Below are 24,490 nucleotides of genomic sequence, written 5' to 3'. Positions count from 1 at the left end.
AGCTGTTAAGACCCCCTTTTTCCATATAGGGTATAATCTTCTTCCACGGTAAACCAAACAGCTTCCGTGGTAAACCTTATAGCGCCATCACTTGATGAAAGTACGTTATTAGTAGGCGTGAGTTAAAAGCTATCTGGGCTAGAACTATTGTGACTGTAGGGATGAGCTTGCCTACAGGTAAAAAAAATACTCGTGGCGGTTATATTACACGTCTAGTTTAGGGCAACGGGGGTGGAAAGGAGGGTAGGCCTACTACGGGGATGTGCGACAGATTCGGGGTGCATTTTGGTTTATTGATGGCCCTCAATTTCATGAAAATTTGGTTTAAGAAAGATTGTTTTATTTATTTATTTTTAATTAATTTGTTTCCTAAATTTTTATCGGAAAGTGTGCCATTTTTTTATTGTTACCATGGCGTGCGATAATAAATAGGCCTATTAATATAATTTTTAAATGCTATTTTATTATTAATTGAAAATCTAAAATAGTATAAAATCGTATATGATGCCTTAAATTAAAGTTTAAAACGTTCTTCCAATATTAATAACTATTATTAAATAATTCCTAACATCTCGGACAACACGCCCCCCTCCCCAATACACACACCCCCACACCCCACACTCCTACACCAACAACCACATGCCAAGTCTTGGCGAAAGTCTACCTTGCACATCGTGTACGCGCGCGTGCACCATCCAGCATTGTCCCGCTAAAATACACTACCCTATTACGAGCAATGGAATAGCCCGTCAATCATGCACAGTGGTTGCTCCTGGAAGGAAGATTATACCCGATGTGACGCGGTTGCTCATGGAAGACAAGAAGGATTATACCCCTTTTCCCGTGGGTGCCCATATGCGCCAACAAAGACATAGTTTCACATCTCAGAATGTGAAAATTATAGACTCTGAAAGTAGATGGTTTGAAAGAGGCGTTAAGGAGGCTATTTACATCCAAAAGAGGCGTTAAGGAGGCTATTTATATCCAAGCCACAGAACCGGACCTGAACAAGGACCAGGGAAGACACCATCTGCCAGACGTCTATCGGCCGCTCATCAGGTCACGTGATTCGGGTCTACTCCCTGGGTCACGTGACCGGTCAACCAACGTCTCCGATAACAACTGAACAAGAGCTTCACGGATGTGACTCGAAAATTTTTGTGAGTAAAAATCATTGCTTGTGTGAATCAGTTTAAACTTACCTGAAATCATAGGCCTAGGCTACAAACATGATATGCACCAATCTGATCAAAAACTGGAAAAAATAGTTAAAATACAACTAAGTCAAGAAAATATGGCAAATAAATTGGATTTCTTTGCACGTATTCACGTAAACTGCATACTTCAGTTTACTAAATCTCATTGCGGAATTATTTTGTTCACATAGGCCCATGTGAAGATTTACCATAGGGCAGAGTGGGTACGGTACAGGCCCAGGTGTCACGGTCTTAGAGGACCAAAACTGATGCCTGTGTACGTGTGTGACTTGACCATAATTTAATCTCATATTTGGTCATTTTAGCTTTTTGCATAAATTAGTAGTTCCAATTTTAACAATACTGTAAAGCTATTTAATTTCGCTAGTACTTAATTTCGCTAATTGCCAATGACCACCATTTTTGTGGGTATTTAATTTCGCTAATCCAGCAATTTATGTGTACACTTCAATGTAAAACTGTTCAATTTGTGGGTATTTAATTTCGCGAATTAAGGCTTCTAGCGAAATTAGCGAAATTAAATCCCTAGCGAAATTAAGTGGTTTTACAGTATTTGACCATTCAGCTTCTTTTTTTGTGCGGTTCGTGCGCATGTACTATCATATTAATAGCCACTAGACTTCTCCGTAGTCCACTTGCGGCCATTTTGCATATACTTTGGCTATTACATTTAAGCATAATACGCTGATTTGTATTAATTTGTGTGCAATTGATAGATTTTCACATCTGATATTATCAGTCACCATACTCCCTCTGTTTGTTAGCTTTAAGGATTTTTACTCGGACTTTCGCGATCAATAAACTGGTAGATTCCAAAATCAGAATGTTTAGTATTAAAATGAGCCATTGTAACTATGCAAGATATGTTGCATTCAATAACTTTTATTGTCACTAATCAATCATCTAATTATAATAAACTCTTTACGACCATTTTACTATTGAACACTTTAATTGTAACATGTTTGATAAACAGTATAATTTTGAGTTCAACAGAATGCGTTCATCATGATTAAATAATAACATATTTTTATCAAAATTCGACTATGTATGGCATAGTCTAAATAGCCACAGATCCAATGCTGATGTGCCTATGAACCTCCAAATAAATCCTCTATTTGATTTATCCCTGTAAAATCAGATAAACACCCTGATTTGGGACAAATCTAAATTAAGTATAAAATTAAAAATTCCTTGTGCTTGTATTCATGCGCAATTGTCCCACCGGGAATGATTCAAAAATGTTCCTCACCGCAATGACATGTGACCCAGATACCAAACCACTGGAAACAACACGTTAAAGTATAATGTTTTTTATACAATAGGGGGGGGGGTCAAAAAGTTTGGTGTAAAAGATCTGAAAAAGGAAGATGGCTCGTACGCCCGGGCTCGTACGCCCATGCAGACAGTGAAAAGGCAGAGATATTGAGCTCATTTTTTGCAAGTGTTTTTACTGATGAAGATTTAAATGACATGCCAAAACCTGATACCATGTTTAGTGAAGGGAGACTCCTGGATGTAGATTTTAAAGCTTTAAAGCTTTAAAGTTTTGAAGCAGTTACAGAAACTTAACCCTGCAAAATCACCGGGGCCTGATGGCCTACACCCTAGAGTGTTGAAGGAAGTATGCAATGAGATTACCTATCACTTGAGTGTAATCTTCAGGAAGTCAATGGATGCAGGAGAAGTAAAAGCCTGGAAAGAAGCAGAGGTCACAGCTAATTTTAAGAAAGGTAGTGCAGCTGATGCATGGAATTATAGACCAGTCGGTATAACCTCAATCGTGTGAAAGATATTAATGGAATCAATGATAAGAAACCAGCTCATGGCATTCATGAAGGAGCATACGGTATGTCATCAAAGATGAGCAACATGGGGTTAGGCAAGGCCGTTCATGTGTAACACAACTTCTAGAGATTATGGAGATTTGGACAAAACTACTTGAAGAAGGTGCTAACATTGATGTAGTATATTTAGATTTCCGCAAGGCTTTTGATTCGGTTCCCCATCAGCACCTTTTGAAGGAAGCCAAAGCACATGGGGTAAACGGCAAGTTGATCCACTGGAATGAAAGTTTCAGTAAATGGAGAGAAGTCAGCATGTGCCTCAATGAAAAGCGGTATTCCATAAGGCAGTGTCCTTGGGCCAATACTTTTCATACTTTACATCAATGATCTGCCGAATGTGGTGACCAGTTTAGTAATGATGTTTGCAGACGATACCAAGGTGTTCACATCGGTCAATAATGAAGCTGATGGTCAAAAACTCAAGATTTCAATCATCTCTGTGATTGGTCTACTAGATGGCAGTTACAGTTTAATGTTAGTAAGTGTGGCATACTGCACTATGGGAAAGATTCCGAAAATTACACCTACACTATGAAAGATGGTAGCGATAGGAGAGACCTAAAGATAATTGATGAGGAAAAATACCTTGGAGTCCAGTTTGACAAGACACTGACCTTCGGCAAGCACATAGGAACAATAGCAAATAAGGCAACCAGAGTTGTTGGTGTGATTAAGAGAACTTTTGATCACATGGATGAGCATGTATTTAAGACACTATACAAGTCTATGGTTCGTCCGCATTTGGAGTATGCAAATAGTGTATGGAGCCCCTACTTGAAGAGAGATATTGACAAACTGGAAAAAGTAAAACGTAGAGCAACAAAAATTGTTCCATCACTACGGGATTTGCAAAGCTGTTAGATCTACCAACACTGGCTTATAGAAGATTTCGGGGTGACCTCATCCAGATATACAAGATTCTACATGAACTACAAGATATTGAAGTATCGAAGATGTTTGACATGACAGGGAATGTTGAAGGACTGAGAGGCCATGATCTGAAGATTAATAAGCAGAGATGTTCTACAAGGTTACGGCAAAACTGCTTCTCACAGAGAGTGTGTGATGTGTGGAACAAACTCCCAGCAGCTGTTGTTCATACCCAATCCACCAACATCTTCAAGAATGGTATTGACGAGTTTCTCACCAAACTTATTGACATGTATAGCTTCTCCGGGTTTTCAGCACAGGACCAAATTACTTGGACATCCAGATAAATCCTGCTCTCACATCACATCATCCCTCCTTCTATTGTATTCAGTACTATTGCATTAAGTTTATGTGTGAATGTGGATGGGCGTTATAAGGCTAAAAGGCCTTCCTTTTGCAGTGCCCAACTCTACAGGTATACAGGTAAGATCCAAAGAATGATAAAACATCGTAAGAAGAAATATGACAAAGCTAAAAACTGATGAAATCAAACATTGAGTATAGAAGTCCCGGACAGAAATATTCAGAAAAGCAGTGAAAGGTAAATTAAAGCAGCACATGATAGATACCTGATTAATCTATTCGATGAGATACATACATGAAAAGGTTTTGGAGTTATATCAGAAGTCAGAAGAGAGATAAAGTGGGTGTGTCACCACTGGAGAATGATGGTATCCTAGCTTCTATACAGGAAAGACCAAATCAGAGGCTCTCAAGTTCAAAACAGTATCAGAGAGACTTCACAAAGGAAGATAATAATTTGACTCTAAATATGGAGTCATTTGACTCCCAATATGGAGTCAATTTAGACATAGAGTCGCGTAGTGGTTGGACTCTGCTTTTAGAGTAACCCAGACTCCATTTACATAGTCACCCTAACTCTATTGGGGCACTCCGACAGTCCGCAAATCCGCAAACATGGCAAATAGCACAAAGTAATGATACACATAGATGTACATCAAGATAAAAATTCGAAGTATAGACCTGCCGGAATAGGAGACTTTACTCTGAATTTTACGCTATATAGGCGGTCCTCAGACGACACGATAGAGAGAATTAGGCTGGATCACCGTCCCCTTGGAATGGGAGAATATACATTCTATGGTGTCAACAGCCAAACTATTCCAGAGTCTGACTCCGTTGAAGAGCCATAAATTTCTTGACTCCGTCAACGATTCTGAATGTAGAGTCAATTGACCCCACGGGTAGAGTCAATTGACTCTGTAGTGAAAGTCAGGTCCGACTCCCAGGGGCGTAGCCAGCTTTCTTGGTCGGGGGGGGCAGAATAAAATTTCGTGGGGCACAGACGAAAAAATTTGCAGTTGCATCATACAATACATAGAGTAGAGACTGCATGTCTTCGAGCTTCCCGAAAAAGGGCTTATTTGGATGATGTGCGCGCGTAGCGCGAAAAAGTGATATTTTACACTATTTTCGCCCATTATCCGGCTGAAAAGGGCTTTATTGTTACAATGTGCGCGCGTAGAGCAGAAAATTTTGTATTTTACACTATTTTGGCCCTGAATTTTGCTAGAAAAGGGCTCCTTGCCCTTTTCTTTTCCTTTGCCCTCCTGATTTTCTCTTTCATTTCTTGTCAGAGGGGCACTTTTTTCTTTCATTTTTTGTCCTGCCCCACCGCTGGCTACGCTACTGCCCACTCCTTTTGAGAGTCAGTGCCAAGATAAACACCGCGTCGTGTACGACTTTGCAGGGTAGAGTCAATTGACTCCATGGGTAGTGTCAACTGACTCTCTTGTGACAGTCAGGTGACTCCTTTTGAGAGTCAGTGCTAGTTTACTCCACTTAGCCCCTAAGCGCATATGGTATACGCATAAAAACTGAGCAACCGCCTAATTCTCCAGATATTGCCAATCTGCCAATTCAAAGTTTTGGACAAATGCCCAAAATAACGTGACATCTTCATGTCATGGTCAAAAATCATATCAATTTGTAAGCGCTCTTTAGCAAAGTCCTAGTTCATTGAATTTACAACCGTATGACAAAACAGGCGAAAATAGTTTTTGCACAAGATTTGCAATTTAATGAGAATTGGCCATTGCTCATTGAAATGAAGCTAGCATAATATGGACAATATAAGTGTGCTCTTTCATTTAATGACATAAAATTTGAAAAATATTGTACGGAACACTTGAGGTTTTGACTTTTAAAACCTACATTTTGGTCAAAAATTGATTGTGCTTAGATAGGTCGTTTTAAGAGATTTGCCACATTCCATTCGCCTAGCTATAAACATTGAATTGCCTTATCTATTGACCTAATGAAAAAAGTGTTTTTAGGAGGCAGTGTTAGCTTCTATTTTAAAAAATTCTGATTGGATGAAGGAAACATTTGAGGTTTTGTCAAAAACAATCACAGATGCCTATTTTCCACAGCTCTTATGATGCTATGCACTCGTGTAGTACATGTATAACACAGACTGCGTAGATGATAGACTCGCCGTGCTTGGAAATATCTGTGTGTCAAACCTTTTCATATGTCTTTATAGATAAAGATACAGAGATCTCCAGCCCATCCAAATAAAGGGTGATATGTTTGAAATTAATGTAGTGATAATCAGAAGAGGCAGCAAAAACTCAGTCTTGACCATATCTGATATTGGGCTTAAGCTTGTTACTGCATGGTGCGCCAAGCTTGTAGCTCACGGATGCAGTTGCAAAGTTGAACAATGCAAGGCACAAGCTGCATCACCCGGGAAAGCAGGCTTAAAGATGATAATCAGCTTGACATCATCGGCATAGAGGTGATATTGGAGGCCGTGATTACCAATAATGTTACCGATGGCATGAATTTAATAGGTGAACAAAATAGGGTCAATGACCGATCCCTGGGGACACCATAAGGGATGCTATTCTGATCTCTTCACAAAGACCTGACTGCTGCGATTTTGGAGGTAGGACTGGAACACTCTATGGGTATCACCAATGATGCCAAATGCTTCGCTCAACCGCTGCAACAGACACGGTGGTCCACCGTATCAAATGCGGCAGTCAAGTCAAGAAACACCACAAAGACAACCCTGTTGTCATCAATGGCTCTGAGAATAGTATTATGAATAGCCAGGAGTGCTCAGTGTATCGGGGCTGTGACGGAGGCTGTGTGTGAGCAGCCCGATACGCTGCAAAGGCTCAACCAGTTTATTGCACTCGACATACTTGGTGACCTGAGCAGAGACAACCTTTTCAATCAGTTTACTAACAAAGGCTAGATTGGACTCAGGCCGGTAGTTAGAGAGCAGCTGTTTGTCAAGGGACACCTTTTCCAGCACAGGCGTGATGATATCCCTACACAGCTCAGCAAGAAAGTAGCCAGAAAGGAGGGAGGTATTGACGATCTGAATAGGGAGAAAGATATGGAGATGTTTCTTTAATTACATCCAGGTCGGGAGGTCCATTGCATTATTATTTTTGATAACGTTTCTTCAGACACAGCTTCAAATTTGTCAAGCGAGCACGGCAATGTGCTAGATGTAGGTGCAGAACATTGAGAAGTGGTGTTTGAAGAGGTATTATGGACAGCATCAACATCAGCACGAATTGTCCCCACTTTACCAATGAAATATTTACAGTTATCATTAGCTAATGTAGCTGGAGAGCTACTATCTAGAAGGTCACGTGACTTCTTATTCAAAAGAGCATTTATAGTCTTATACGTGTCCTTAGTGTTCATTCTCTTTGTCAATGGTTTCCGCAGCTCCCTATGGGAATCAATATAGGCTAGACGGTCCACTTCAGTCCTTGTTTTACGCCAACGCCGTTCACTCCGCCCACGTAAACGTCGCGTATCCTGAACAGTTTGATTAAACCATCCAGGTTTGATGCGAACGGTACATGGTTTTTCTTTGGCAGGCGCATGGGTCTCAAGTATTGGGCTATGGGGTTTGTTATCTGGACATGGTCAGCTTGCATGTGCCCTATCCATGGAAGCATCAGTGGTCAGGGTTCGATTTAACTGTGTCGTGTTGAAAAATGCTCCCCCATTTTGGACAACCGGCTACACAAATTTCAGCTTGTATAGCAATTATTTACAATGTAAACATATGCTAATATTATAAGAACATCGCCTAAATATGGTTTTCGCTAAAATGGCTACACAAAAATTTTTCAAAGTAAATCGAACCCTGTCAGTGGTATGGAGCTTGAACACAAGGTCTTCCTCAAAAGCAACAGGGTCGATATTGCGGAAATTACGCGCTTTGTACACGTTTGTGGCTCTGACAACTGACTGCTTCTTAAAATCAATGTCACAAAGTATGGGAAATGATCAGAAACATGAACAGGGTGAATGTCATATGGCTTGACAACATGATCATTTTCTTTCACCATAACCAAACCCAAAGTATGTCCCTTAGCATGAGTGGGACCGTCAACAAGTTGCTTGAATCTAAGAGACTCAAGGATATCAAGCATAGAATTGGTGTCGGATTTATTGGGGATGTCCATAGATATTGAAGTCACCCAATACCACTGATCTTCCAGAAAGGAAGTCCGCTGCATTGAAAAATATCTCAAAATCATGAAAAATTGAGGCATTTGCTTTAATGATGATGATCTACGAGGGCTGGTCAATAAGTTCCCGCAACTATGGTGTATCTCCGCTCATGCATGACTTGGATGACTGTTACTTACGCTAAATACAAGTTTGTACTTTTGTCTTTCAAAACAAATATGCATTAGCGATACTGAATACTTGATTACGTAATGACATTAGCATAAAAACAATAGTGTATGGGCACTGCCTGATTTATGTTGAAAAATAGTCAAAGAAATCTCGCGCCAAATTGAGGTATTGTTACATAATTCCAAATATCTCGAGAATAAAAGTATGGAATCTGGCGCGGTTTTTGCAACTTTTTAGACCGATAACATATGAATGATGCTGTACTCTTTTTAGATCTATACCATTTTTATTAATGAAAAGAGGTCGTGTTGAATATCTCCAATTTTGAGTAGGCTTTATCACCCATTGTTCTTTACATAATAAGAGATAGAAGGATTAATCGATGACAAAATTTAACAAATGGTACCTGGTTTAATTGGTATCTACTGATTATTAAAAAGGGAGATCCCAGTGGCGAAATCACAAACATTTCTTTCTTAATCAACCCTTGTTTTCAAAAGGTCATGTTTTTGTAATCAAAGTAGCACACCATAGAGAGGCTCTGGATTGAATAAGAAATTTGAATTTCGAAAGGTATGTCTAATTCTAGCATAAGACTTGGTATAGCAATTCACTCACCCAGCTACTGTTCCGCAAAGCTTGTATTAGTCATATTTTTAGCGCTTTTTTGATGAAATTTTACTTTTTTCATACATTTTTGGTACTTTCAATCATGCGTACCATCAACGCATGCGCATATTTCTATTTTTATTGCAACAAATTCTATTGTCCTGACTATGATCTCTCATACCATACCAATAATCATATTTGTTTTTGTTTTATTTTGGAGAAAATTTGGATTATTTCTTCTACCGTGTGGGCTCTTTTCTCCCGATTTTCACACCATTTTTGTTTGTCGTTAAGGCCTATTTTTGGTGAAGTTCAAAGACAGTCTCTTTCATGATCTGTTGACGGATACATTTCTTCTTTCACAATTATCAATTGAATATACTCAGATTACCTCATACCAAAAATAAGGCTTGTAGATTGCTTTGGTCCTCACTTTTGCTTCTTTTTATTACACGTTCCTCAACTACAATTCAAATTTCCCGCCAATGTTGACAATTGTCAGTGTACATATGGCAATGACTTTATGCAAATGAGATTACGTAATTAAAGGTACTCTGATACTAATTGTTGTGTGTTTTAAAAGACAAAGGTACAAACTTTATTGATCATAAGTAACAGTCATCTAAGTCATGCATGAGCGGAGATAAATAATGGTTGCGGGATATTATTGACCAACCCTCGTATATATATACAACGACAAAGTAAAGGTTCTGGTTCTTGATGCATGTACAAAAGAGTCACTTTTAGGTCGTTTCTCCTCGCAGAGTTCGAGATTCAGTTGGCTCGTGATTGACAAAGTTACGGGGTACACCCAAAGTAGAATAACCAGGAGAACACATTAATCCAGTGATGACACGATCATCAGAACGGGCCAGGTTTCCGTGAGGAAAAAGAAACCCAAATCTCCATTCAAGATTATATCTGTGACTGTGTCCCCTTTGTTGCCGACAGACTGGGCATTCCATATAGACCTAACTTCATGTTGCTATGGTTACTAGATGAGTGCTCACGTTGTTTCTGCTGAACAGTTTGCTCATTGGAATGAGAAATCATTGCAGGTGATGCAGATGGCTCAACACACCTCATAGTTTGAAACTTGTTTGAAAGTATTTTCATCTTTCCTCGACGAGTTTTTGTTTATTTAAACCAAGTGACTTAATGCTGTACCGAACTTCTGGAGACAGTCTACATGTAGACTCTACATGGAGTTGAAGTACCAGTATTGTAATTAAGGAGACCACTCCTAGTATAACACATTGCATTGTTAGAAAAGGTCGTTGGAAAATGTAGCCCTTGTGGAATGCCAAGCTGGGTGACAGACAAGACCCTCAAGTTGAGATCAATAAGAAATGCAGCAAAGAAGACGTATCTACTTGTTAGAACTCGTCACGCCGAAGAAGCGTGGAGAAGGCTCAACACCCAGCTCAACGAGTTATACAGGGCTGATGAACTATACACAGACAGATGGCAAGTAGCAAATAAAATTATTATGGAACACCACATGGAAAATAATCCATGACATCTCGGGGAAGAAGAGATTAAATCCCAAAGTGAAGAAGAGGGTGACAACTTGCTGAGTGGAAAGACTAATTCTGTGCTTTGGTGAACAATGGCAATGGACCACCAAAATCTGATCTCCCAACACCTGCCGGTCAGGACTTACCTATTTGTGCTGTTCCACTCAAGCAATGAAAACAAACAAAGCTGCTGGACTGGACTGTGTGATTACCACTGAGGCACTCCAGTGGTGGTGAAGCTATGGTAGACATCATCCATAAATTCTGCGAAGTTTTTACAAAGCTTACGCCGCTGGAACAATGGATTAATTACCAATGTTATTGTTCTCCTTCCAAAGAAAAGATACAGCAGCCTCATGAACAACTATAGAGGAATCACACTGATGTCAGTTGCAGGTAAGATGTATAATAGGATCCTACTGAATAGAATTAGGGACCATGTTGATCCTGTAATAAGAAGTAACCAGGCCGGATTTAGACCAGGCAGAAGCTGTGCACACCAAACGCATATCCTCCGTAGAAACATGGAGGCTTTCTATAGTTACAACTGCCAATGTATAACATTCATTGACTTCAGGAAAGCCTTTGATTCAATCAACAGGAAGATGATGTTTCTGTTTTGCGGCACTATGGTATCCCAGAGAGAATCGTTAAGGCAATACGTGTACTGTATACTAATTCACAAAGCGCTGTATTGGTAGATGGCAACATCTCGGATCCATTCCTAGTGACTACTGGAGTATTGCAGGGAGATGTTCTAGCTCCATTTCTATTCATTGTTCTCATTGACTATTTGATGAAGATGGATACAGAGGTATCCGCGTCGTTCAAGGAGATATACTGCCAAGGTTTTGAATGACCCGGATTTCGCTGACGATATTGCCTTACTTGAATCATCCATCCCGCGGGCACAGGCAAAGCTGACCAGAACCTGGGTCTCATCATCAGTGTTCCTAAAACCGAGTGCATGACCATCAACTGCAATCCACAACCACCACTACAAGTATACGAAGAACCCATCAAGTATGTCACCGATTTCGAATAGCTTGATTCCATGATGGGCTGACGGCTCTAGCACCGGTGACCACTCCCGACGGAAGGTGCTTACATGGTATGCATTTTGGAAACTAGAGCATCTGCGGAGAAGTCCAACAATCACTGTTGCAACAAATGTCAAGCTTTTTCACACCAGTGTTACAGTATTGCTTTATGCCTGTAAGTCCTAGTTGGTATCTACTGACATGGAAAATAAGATCAACGCTTTTGGTACATCATGTTACATACAGGATACTGCTAAACATCAAGCGCACTGACCATGTTAGTAATGAAAGGATCTATACCATCATCAACACTGTGCCTCTTATCAACTCTGTCAAATCACGACAACTACGATATCTGGGGCATATCATGAGGATGCAGGAAGATGAAACATGCAGAAGATGTGCTCTCTACTTCAAATTACATGGTAAAAGAACACCTGGAAGGCAAAGAATATCTTACTTGTCTTATGCGCAAAAACTGTTGGGGGGGGCGGACAACTTTTTACTGCCAGATGCCAATATCACTTTGGCTTCAAATCGTAGTACACAGAGAAACTTTGTAGTCGCCTGCTTCACAGCCGAATGAAATGAATGAAATGAAATGAACACATTGTGGTAGAGTGATAATCAGCTCGAATATCACACAAATAAATTAAATACTTTGAAGATGAAAATATTGATCATTCAGATGATTCTAGACTGATCAATCAAATTGACGTGCGGGCGTGTGTAAACGACCAGTCCTGATACATTGTACTCGCGCAGGAATCTTTCTTGTTGCCGAGTAGGGGGACAGACACCATGAACAAGGATGAGGAGGCTTACAGACTGGACAAAAATTATAGCCAGGTCATAAATGCTCGGCAACAAGAAAGTTTGGTGACGTCATCAAAACCAGACAGAAGTGTTGCCAGTTCTAAAAAACATCTAGAAACACCAGTACCAGAGTGAACAAAGTTCTTGATAGGAATTGAAATATTTCTGCATGAGTATCATTTTATTGGATCTGAAAAAGAACATTTCTCAAATTAAAAATGAGATGACAATTAATGAATTATATTGAAGTTTGATCGAACCTGAGACCAAAACTGGTTAAATTTTCGTGTCAGTTTTCTAGACGTGTTTGTATTGCACTGTAACCACCTTTCACCTCTAATGATATCGTTAATGATCATGAATATAGATAGAATCGAGTAGGGCTGGTGTCGGCAAGGCTGGTGTCGACAATGTTGTCGACAAAGCATGGATCAATTGGCGACAAAATTTAATCATTAAGATGTACTTAACATTTATTTGGCATGAAATAACTGCATCAGTCTTCTATTTCATTCGTAAGTGGTGTAGATTATCTTTCCAGTATAAATTCTAATATTCTGATGATGCATAATTGCGTATAATTTATGGGGTATTTGGTAACATTTTGGTGCATAAAAACGACGCATAACGTGATCTCTCTGAACTTAATATTTTAACTTTATTGATGTATTGCTTCGTCGACAACTTGTCGACATCGGATTTTGAGATTTGACGATTGTCGCCAATGTAAATTCTACCTAGAATCGACAAGGTTCATAGATTTTCTATTATGTCGTCAGGGTTCATCATTATAACTTTGTTTATGCATACTTGTGCAATCTGCTTTTTTTAGAAATTGCTTCCTCTTTTGAATTCAATAGCACTAAAATCGAATTGACAGTTCAGTCACTTGTAACAAGCTACTGATCAATATTATAGACTGGGTTGTTATTAAAAGACACTATGGTCATGGTCGGATGGCGTTTTTAAATGTTTGCTTTTTCTATGATGTGTTCCAAAACAATTGAGGCAAAGAAAATACGTTTTCACATAACCTTTATTAATCTTAATATATTTCTTAAGTAATTTCCTTTCCAAAATTATATACTTTTATATACCTTTTATGAATAATTAAAAAGTTAGAGCATTTTTAATATTTAATTCCTGACAGTGCACAGTCCCAATGTATGATGAATGCAGATATCTCCCCAAGTCAATTTTCGACCCCTTTGTTTGATGTACAATTACCCTAATATACAAGGGTCGGTTGTATAAAATTTACCTAACTTTGTACATTAAACTATGTTTAATTTTCTAGAACTAGAATCAGTTTCCAAAAGGAACGGTTTGTTGTTATCAGCTGTTATATATGTTTTTAGTTCTGACTTTCAGATATCAGAAAAACGTTTGTTTTTATAACGTGTGTTTTATATACTTTATTTTATTTTATTTTGAAAGTTCTTCCTCAAATTTTACAAGGACGCATTCTTTTCTGAGGCTTAATGCCAAGGGAAATGTCAAACTCCGTTTCAAACAAGGGATTGTCGTATTGTCCGTTATATTAAACTCACACAAGGATGGTTAACAACAAAGATCAGTCGTCACGGAATGCCGAATCATTTTAACACTTCCCTGAACTTTGTCCCGGATCTGCTGCTTCGGTGGTGATGAGACAAGCCACATTATAGCTGACTGTCTCTTGGCTTGCGCAGTGTACGTAATATCTCGACAGGTGTATAAAAGACATGATTTTAGAATGGGAGACTTTAACATATGAAATCATTTGATCGACGTCATATTTCCAGGAAAAAGCTCTGAAAATGGCGTTAAGATGGACTCAAATAAGGTAGGCATTATTTAAACTTCGGCCTAATAGAAAATTAAATTATTCCCGGTATATATTATTTGTATTATATATTAAAAGGGCATTTCGTGATCCACAGCCTCATCACCCCCCCCCCCCACTTTTCTCAAAACAAGTTCAGATTTTTATGCCACTAGAAACCTCTGGCTACGTAATGTTTATGTACCAAATATTTCTTGCCAATTAATTCGTTTAGCAAAAATATCGTCAAATTTGAATTTCGTTCGGGTATACCAGATCGAAATTACAACAGCGGCCTATGGAGCAGTGTAATGCACTACTGGAATGTCATAAAAAGAGGGTGTTAGGATCACGAAATCCTCCTTTAAGTGCCTTCATACGACTGATGTTAGTTTGATGTTTCGGCCAATATTAACTTTTAAAGCTGCTGTACATCAATTTAATGTACTTTTCTGGCCCAAAGGCTAACAAATAAAATGTAACATACATACAGTTTAACTTAAACGTTCCACGACTCGTATTATGTAGATTCGACAACCATGTATCTGGGTCAGTGTAAAATCCCGATATAAAATTAACTTTGATATACACATTGACATTTTAATTAGTTGACAATATTGCTTAAATTTGATTCTTTTAAGACTTTTTATTTTATAATTTAAAAATAATTAATCATCCATTAATGGTAACTTTATAATGACATTGTTGATTTTAGGAACTATTCACCGAAGAACTTACCAAGAACGTTGGTATTGTTTGCCACATCTGTTTTATACAGTGTTCATCTCATTACATGTCAGCCAAATAGTAAGCACAATATAAATCTATAATAAGTTGGTAAAATAACTGCTGCAATCAATGCGAATTAACATTTCAAATGTAATTTATTGAATGATAGCAACACATTATCTTTCGAACAGATTAATTTGCATTGACCTTGAAATATTGCAGCTTCGTTTATTAGATCCCCGTACCATCGTGCTTTTCTACGCGGATCTGAACTCAGAACCTTTTGTAATAATCTGCCCCACTCCCAACTTTACCATAATACCCTCATCAAAATCAAGGCATCTGAACAAAGCTAAGATTTACCTCATAACCCATGTTAGATTGTAGACCATTTTATGGTGTAAATAAACAAAATTAACCTCATGCCCCGCTATGGTATATCACCCGTATTGTTCTATGGACTATTGTGATACACGATTTAGATACCTAAAACCAGGGACACAAACAGCTGGAGCAGTTAAATCAAAACGTGGAATCACATTAATTGTTTTGGTGGGTTTTGCTAATGTCTCAATGTCAGATAAAAAACGCTACATGGAAAAATCGGACCCTAACCTTTAACACAAGTGGTAGTACTTTGCTTTCATAGCTATGATTTTATTTTCAAATAAATTTAAAGACCACAATGCAAACAATAGTAGCAATTATGCAAATTTTAATTTCTTTTGTCTTAATTTTCCTGAATGAAGATTTCATATTGGTAACCGACCTGCCTGTTCAACAAGTTGACAGCAAAATATGGCAAGGAGATCTGGCAAATAGCGATTTGCCGCTAACTGGAATGCCCATAACGGGAGCAATTTTGAGAACACCAGCAGGTATTTCATATGATGACACAAATAACAAGGTGTATTGGACGGACTGCAATGACCACAAGCTTAACCGAGCCAATTATGATGGAACAAACCGTGAAGAATTTACAGTATCTACATGTAAGGATTAAAGCCATAATGTGTGATTTGCGCTCGAATTTCTACTTTTTGCGTGATTGACACAACATTTATTCAAAACGTTTTAATAATACACAAATATTAACTGTCTATGAGTGTGATGGTCGAAATATAATCACGAGGTGAAAGATGGATTGTGGGGAATGGAACAATACATCTTTCACCGAGTGATTATATTTCGACCATTACACGAATTTAAGACAGTTAATATATGTTTTATATCACTAATACATAAATTCTGTTGCTCAAAAAAACTATAAAAGATAGGGAATACATTTTTTCATCAACATAACACCATGTTTTGCCGTGACATAAGTTTAACATTTTGGTGTCCACCCCATAACTAAATTGGCGAGTCTAGAGACTAACCTGATCACGCCATCGAAGTCGGAAAAGTCCTGCCCCTGGTGCTGCTGGGTTTGATCAGGTTGTCCCACATAGGATCTAGTTTCAATTATGTGTCTCGATTCAGTGCTTCTTTGGCTTAAAGGACCCTCCTGGGAAAGTATTTTGTTTCTTTCTACAGTACTTTTACGTTATACCAGTCTATTTGGTGCGTGTTCTCACCTGAGCATATATACCCGTTATCAGATCTCATGCTCGCTTCAGTTTCAACAAGGATATAGGAGGTTAATCGCTATACAGGTGATCACAGGATCTAGTTCCAATCCAGTGTCTCGGTTCAGTGAAGGTCCTTGCCTTTTGATCTGGATGGCTTCCAGGTTCCTCATGGAAAAGTCTTTTGTTTCTTTCTCCAGTACTTTTACGTTGTCCCAGTCTATTTGGTGCGTGTTACTTATCAAGGCTTATCCATTCAAAAAGCAGGGGAAGGAAAAATAAATAAATGTCCACATCATTTTACAGCACTCCAGTTATTGACAAAAAATATAATAAAACATTACTGGATAATATGGATTCAATTTCTGCCTGAAGGTTCCTGCTTAAATCGTGTTCCACCCTTATCACTTGGTAAACAATATCTCACCAATCAGAAAGCCTCTTATAATCATATGCTCTGAATCAAATAGTCAACATGATTAGACAAATAGGCTATAATGTCCATACACTGTACAGTCTCATTACAAGATTATGGGCTAAATAGTCCTTGTCATTTGAGGCAAGTAGAAACATACTAATTACGATCGATGGAAATTAAAGAAACAGTTCAAACAATAAAATAACTACACCTTTATCTTGACACTTCCTCATTTGCTCGCCCTATTCCTTTTTAAAGGATTTTTTATTGCATGTTCTTGTTCGGCCGATTTTAAGTTATTTGGAGCCAGCGGAGGGCCAGAGGCTTTGGACTTGTGTTCCAAAAGTCTCTTTTCAAGCTTCTTACTTGACTTGACGCGACTCTCCGATGTATGTGGCATGACAATCTGAACATTCAATTCTGTAGGCTGTTCTCGACCGTTTCAACTTATCGGTCAACCGGCGGTCGAGTTTTGACAGAAATATTTAAAAACCGACCGGCCATCCATTTTTCCCATTTAAGGGCAACACAACATTTTTGACCAAATAATGATTTACTAGTGAATTTAGTGAGAGAAGGAATATTAGCAAGAGGCTCTATACTCTTTAACAGACGTTTTCCAGTTACATGTGCCCATCAGGAGTTGGGTAAACGAAGGTGGTGTAACAACGGATGATGAATGAGACTGCACTTGATGTAATAGAACTATCTGAAAAATAAACGTTGGGAAACGACGATATTTGTTGCACATGGACGATATGTGTAAGGCCACCATAACAGATTAGACAAGATCAAAATACTTTGAAGTGTTTTTTAAAAATTTTATCATTACATTGCATTGCATTGCATTGCATTGCATTGCATTGCATTGGATTGCATTGCATTGCATTATGCATTGCATTGCATTGCATTGCATTGCATTGCATTGGATTGCACTGCATTGCATTGCATTGCATTGCATTGCATTGCATTGCATTGCATTGCATTCCATTGCATTGGATTGCATTGCATTATGCATTGCATTGCATTGCATTGCATTGCATTGCATTATGCATTGCATTGCATTGCATTGCATTGCATTGCATTGCATTGCATTGCATTATTATGCATTGCATTGCATTGCATTGCATTGCATTGCATTGCATTGCATTGCATTGCATTGCATTGCATTGGATTGCATTATGCATTGCATTGCATTGCATTGCATTCCATTGCATTCCATTGCATTGCATTGCATTATTACTATTATTATTGTTATTATTCAGGACTTGAAGTCCTGAACAATAATAAATGTAAGACAAACTGTGCCTGAGTGCGGTAAATGAGTTGCTTTTGCTAGACACCAAAATGTACTTCACTTTGTAAGAGTTGAGAGATGAGCCATTAGATGACGTCCAAGAAGCTTGACGGACAACATGCTGAAACTGAACAATGAGAAAACTGACTTTTTTTGTTGCCATAATATCTCCTCACAACAAACGCCGTATGCGTCCAGTCACACTCCAAGTTGTTCCGGACATACAAGACTGTTCGTAATCTTGGGTTCGTTTTAAACACACGCATGTCCATATCAGCACATTTCATCTCTTTCTCTGTGCCATTGTAACATATCACCTAAGGAACATCTCACGTATCCGCCGAATATATCTGGACTTTGAAACATCCAATAATACCATCCGCGCATTGATTAGTGGTTTCAATGTAGGATTACGGAAATAACCTTGGACACAAATGGCATTGACATTGCCAGATTTTAAAATCTTCCGAGTCCGCCAACCCAGCAAACACAAAACGTTTTCGACATCATTCGCAAAAGGTTTATAAAATGTTGTCAGAAAACGTTTAAATGTCGGGTTATATAAAGGGTATATTAAGGGTATAAAACATTTTCATAACATTGAAAAACATTTTTTGATAATCAACTGCCCAGCAAACACAAAATGTTTTACAGAAAACGTTTAAATGTCGGGTTATATAAAATAATATAACATTCCAAAAACATTTTTGAAAACCTGATACAAAACATTCTAAACAGAATGTTATTTTTGGGTTGAAAAAATATTTTGCAAAAATGTTTGCCCAAAATATTTGCAATAACGTTTTAAATACGTTTTTATGACCTTTATATAACCCGACATTTAAATGTTATTAAAACGTTTTGAACATTTCTGTGTTTGTTGGGGGCAAATATTTTAACATAATGTTATTTCAGTGTTGACAAAATATTTGGCAAAAAAATGTTTGCAAAAATAGTTTACAATAACATTTTTGAAAACATTTTAGAAATATTGTTGTAGTGTGTTTTCATACAAAACGTTTTAAAGCGTTTTCATGACCTTTATATAACCCGACATTTTAATGTTATTAAAACGTTTTTACCTAAACCAAAAGCCAAAATATAACTTATTTAAAACGTTTTTGTGTTTGCTGGGAAGTTGATATTTTGTGATCACAATAAATTACGCAACTGTACGAACTTCACTTGTTGCCGAGTAAGGAACGTAGCATGTTTAAAATTCTCCTTTACGTGTCCAAATGCAATAACGGAGTTGCACCGGAATCAATTTCATCTTGCCTAGCCTTACACTGTAAACGTAAGTTAGTCAAAAAAGTGTCTAATACGACTAATTAAAAGTAGTCATACAAGATATAATTTTTTTATTTTCTGAAATTGTGTATTTATAATGCTAAAAGAACAGTGATATAATTTCACATTAATTTGCATCATTTCAACGTATTTTCATGACTTATAATACGGTATTCAATTTGTAAAGAAATTACATAACAAATTTATAACTTCGCGATTTATCGTGATTTAATTAGTCATTTACGTGCATTACTAATTGATTACTAATTGAATGACTAATTAAATGACTAATTATTTATCGAAAATCGGGTTTTGGACCTTGGACCCAAAACATGGTGTTTTTTTCGTGCGAAAAAGGAAGATACACAGAGCAATTATTGCTTTATTTTTTTGCTCTAGTAGGGTCTATGATTTTTAGGGAGGACGTCCCCCTTGCAAATTTTAGGAGGGACGTGTCCACTGTAGCCACACCCTGCTTCCGCCGCCTATGCTTCAACATGGCACGGTCAATAAAATCAAGGGTAGGAACCTAATTTCGTGCTTCTTGATGCAAAAGAGATCTACATGTAGTTGTTATTGTTGTTTTACTCCTCCTTTCAGGTCCTGTTAATATAGGATTGGATACTGCGAATCAAAAAATGTACTGGGCTAATGAGCAAACTGCTACGATTCAAATGGCTGACTACGCAATATTCAACAACCCAAGTAGCGTAGTGACGACTCTCTATACGGTAACTCAGGGCATGACTCCAACGCGTGTATGGGGTATTGCGGTATATCTACCCCAGACGTAAGTTGCAAGATAGGAAAGTACAGACTGTAACAATAAAAACTATGCAATTGCAATTTTGCTTCTCAGAACAAATTTAAAGAGCTCATGGCAACATCAACAATATTATGCAGTGGAATCAGTAACATCTTGGCTAACAGGTACCTTACTAGTTCGGGCTCAAACACTATGCTCAATTAACTCAATCGCCCAGAAAACGAGTTGGGCCACATCGCGTATATCAAGCTTGAATTGCGTAAAATCGACTATCATGATTGCAATTGAATTTTTGCTTTTAAGAACAAAATAAAAATAAAAGGGGTCATGGCGTAAATGTGATATGCAGTAGAGTAGTTAATATCTTGGCTAACCGAAAAACTTTACTTGCTGTCTTTCCTAGTTCAGGTTCAAACGCTATGCCCGATTTTACTGAATCGCCCGAGTTGGGTCACGTTTTGCCAATTTCGCACATCAAGTTTGTACCGGGTAAAATGAACTTGATGTGTGAAATTGGCAAAATGGTACAGAAAAGAGTATTTCCCCTCTCCCTCGCCCCCTCTCACTTTCTCTTCTTTTTCTCCCTTCCACCCCCTCTCTCTTTTTCTAATACTGTAGTATATAATCAATTATTTATTTCACATGACATAGCTTTTTATTTTGGTCTCAATGGGGCGGTGACCCAAGCATCTGGCGATATGATTTAGGAGGCACACTGCCAACAATTTGTATCATAACGGCTACTGGAGGATTTCCTACTGGTATTACAATAGATCACGATCAAGAAGGTGAGTTTTCTCCAAATTTATTGCTTTTACTCCAAATCAGTGATTATATTTAGGTTTCTTGACTCTTTTCCATTAAAATATGTATAATTTTGTATGTGTTGAGCGAATAATCAACAGTAAGTTACGACACTTTTACCTAATGCAGTTTTAAAACTGACAATCGTCTACGAAATTTCAATTCTTGAATGGTCAACCGGAAATGTCGCCATTTTGAGTCGTGAAAATTTTAATCTTGTTTTAAATCACACTTTTTTAAAAAACAAATCACAAAAATTTAAAAAAAATAATGAAAATAAAATAAACAACAAACAAACATTGTAAAACAAAATCAATGAGAGTAGAAAGTATTTTCTTCTTTTCACCCTTATTAGGAACATTTAAGAAATAATAATAATAATTAGCATAGGTGCATATTAATGAGGGCGTGGTTAATTAAAATATATTAATTTTAATGTGGTGGGCGTGGCTAATTACCATATTCACGAGGTCATGAATATTTATAGGCGAAATTGAATAAAATACCGCCATTTTGAATCAGTTTTTAGGGGGAAGTGTTAGCTTTCGTTCGATATATAAAAAAAAATCTGATTGGATGAAAGGAACACTTGAGGTTTTTATAAAAAACCAATCACAGATGTCTATTTTCCACTAGATCTCACACAGCTCATATGATGCTATCTGTGTACTCGGGTGTATCGAGGTGGAAACTGTGCGTAGATGCAGTTATAAGAGAATCATTTTTGACTCTGTAAGGATGCTGCTTGAATGGTTTTGTATCACCAATATCTACATCATGACATGCAGCATTTGTTCTGCTAGGCACATCAGGAAATAAATTGTCAAATTTTTATAATCAAATTTGCAATTGGACTTGGTCTTGAGAAAGTTGACTATGTGTACAGATCGCACACTTCCTTTTAATTGTAGGCTACTGTGCAAAAACCAATTCTGCACTTTAAATTTAATGTAAGGACCGCCCTCCCACTTGTTGGCAGGCCTGATCACGCTTTCACCTTTCGTTTCAGATGTCCGGTTATATTGGTTGGACAGGATGTTAAACAAAATTCAAAGTACTGATTTATCCGGACAGTACCTTGTAACCTTGTATGAAAATAATCCTCAATTAGTGGCACCATTTGGTGTTGGAATATTCGGAAAGTATATTTATTGGTCAGATTTTAATTGGCAGAATATATTTCGAATAAATAAGTACACGGGAGTGGAGCCAGAATCAGTCGGTCCGAACGTTTTTCGAAGAGCAGGAGCTATATACATACATAAAGGTGAGTTTACGACCATACAAACTTTGCACGTATAGTGTAGAGGACGTTCAAATTATCTCAAATCTAGAAAGCATGCCTTTGAAAAAGTGTTTAAAGCCATCACTTGAAAAAAAACAGGTGTGGAAGTGAGTCTAACTTCCAAGTTAGAGATCAGACAATAACTGTAAGACTATCCATGTTTACTTAAGGTGAAATTGCCATTCTCTTGTTATTTTCCTGAGTAACGAGGTATAAATGTGTGGCGGACAAGAGTTGTGGCGGACACCCATGTGAATTTAATGAAAGTACATGCATGTGTATTTCTGAGATCCAAATTGGAAATGATTGCATTTGTATTTCTTACCAAATCAGGTTTCCCCATGTATGTCATACACAAACTCTTGCATTATTACTTGAAAGGTATTTCACATCTCTCATCTTTCTCATGAAATGGCTTTAAATCGCAAACAAATGAACAAACCAAATTACTCAGGGCACATCACAATATACCATTTACATAACCCTGGCAACCTTTCCTAACCTTTTGCTTTGTTTTTCCTGTGGGAGATCTTAAATCCGAGCTAAATAAAAGATGCAAATGTTAGAACTAGTTGTAGTTCCTTGGGGGTGCGCGTTAAGCTTGCATGTCGCGAAGCGGTCAACGAGGCACTTGGATTTTGTAATGTCAGAGAGGGGTTGTCATGGTCCTATACAGGCACTGAACAAGTGCTAGCAAATGTTTTCTGCTGGTTCTTAGATTGCTAAGATTTGCTTTCACCAAGTACAAAAGCTAATTCTTATTTATAGTTATTTGTGGATGCCCTTTAAAAAGAATAATTGTCTCACAACTATATTTATACATAGAATATGTATATTACGAAACAAAATGAAGATTAACGAAGCAGTAGCTAGTCTCCCAGGTTAACCCCAAGCTATATATTCAATAATAAAAAATAATATTTAATTTTCATTAATTGCTTTGAACACGATAGCCAATCCAGGAATTTCGCAATGCTCGTCATGCTGCAGCAATAACGGAGGTATGTATTGACATAGAATAACAAAATTGTATCCCAGAGAAACAAAAATACGTGGAATTTTTATTTTATTGTATTTGCCCTCGCCATTTTTCTCCTTCATGTTTTGTGCAAGACACAGAGGCAGAAAAAATGTTTTAAAACCAAAACTTAATGCTAAAAAATCGCGATTTACAAAAAACATGATGGGGCTTTTTTTAAGTTTTGCCACACTGTGACCTTCAACCCCTCGTGGGAGCCACAGGGGGCAAAGAAATAAATGGAACCAATCAAATTTTTAACATTTCAGGTTTAAGAATGCAAAAGAACATTGGTTCCACTAATGTAGGAATATAAAATCCCAAACCAATAGCGCACTATAAAGCATAAAATTAATTCCGTTCTCAAAGATAATGCTCACGGAGGAAGTGAACTGATCTGATACTATACCATATTCTTGGTGAAAAGCGACTAGCGACAAAAATAAACGATGGATCCTAATATGTTATATAAAACTTCAAAACGATTGCTCTTTGAAACGATAGCTATTTTTTTTTTCACTTCACATGTCAAAGTTTCAACCATATTCAAATTATGTAATTTTGTTGGCCGCAGATTTGCTTACTGTCAGTCCGTCTTCAGGGTCCATGCTTGGAGGTGATCTGCTGGTGATTTCTGGTGCATGTAATTACCCAAGTGTGGCCATGATTACATGTGAATTTGATACACAAGGTAACCAAGGTATGATTTCAGTGGAGGGTGATGCTGTAGATTTGAGCAACGGATTCATGGATCTGCGCTGCGTAACTCCAACTGTATTTTTGACGGGCCGTATCCCTCTAAGCGTATCGTTTCTGACGATGCCGGGCGGTACACAAATTACGTACAACGTAATTTTCACGTTCAGTAAGTATCACAGCTTAGCATTGTAAGGAACAAAA

The 24,490-nt window shown here is 37.8% G+C and overlaps 2 protein-coding genes across 2 annotated transcripts in view; both read left to right on the top strand.

Moving 5' to 3' along the window:
* The first annotated feature begins 3,592 nt into the window (after nucleotides 1-3,592).
* On the top strand, nucleotides 3,593-4,278 carry LOC140164947 (uncharacterized). Its single transcript, XM_072188350.1, is given in 2 exon segments — nucleotides 3,593-3,911; nucleotides 3,914-4,278. Coding segments are annotated over 2 exon segments (684 nt in total).
* A 9,945-nt stretch (nucleotides 4,279-14,223) lies between these two features.
* LOC140159271 (uncharacterized) overlaps nucleotides 14,224-24,490 on the top strand; it is a 31,215-nt gene continuing 20,948 nt past the window's right edge. Inside the window, exons 1-8 of the mRNA XM_072182689.1 lie at nucleotides 14,224-14,436; nucleotides 15,131-15,222; nucleotides 15,894-16,136; nucleotides 20,318-20,507; nucleotides 21,135-21,271; nucleotides 22,297-22,554; nucleotides 23,526-23,573; nucleotides 24,165-24,455. Coding sequence (XP_072038790.1) covers nucleotides 14,411-14,436; nucleotides 15,131-15,222; nucleotides 15,894-16,136; nucleotides 20,318-20,507; nucleotides 21,135-21,271; nucleotides 22,297-22,554; nucleotides 23,526-23,573; nucleotides 24,165-24,455 — 1,285 coding nt within the window. The 5' untranslated portion in view covers nucleotides 14,224-14,410. The remainder of the gene's footprint in view (nucleotides 14,437-15,130; nucleotides 15,223-15,893; nucleotides 16,137-20,317; nucleotides 20,508-21,134; nucleotides 21,272-22,296; nucleotides 22,555-23,525; nucleotides 23,574-24,164; nucleotides 24,456-24,490) is intronic.

The sequence above is a fragment of the Amphiura filiformis genome, chromosome 1, assembly GCF_039555335.1.
Source record: "Amphiura filiformis chromosome 1, Afil_fr2py, whole genome shotgun sequence".
Classification (NCBI taxonomy): Eukaryota; Metazoa; Echinodermata; class Ophiuroidea; order Amphilepidida; family Amphiuridae; genus Amphiura; species Amphiura filiformis.
This window is presented reverse-complemented; position numbering and strand designations above follow the sequence as displayed.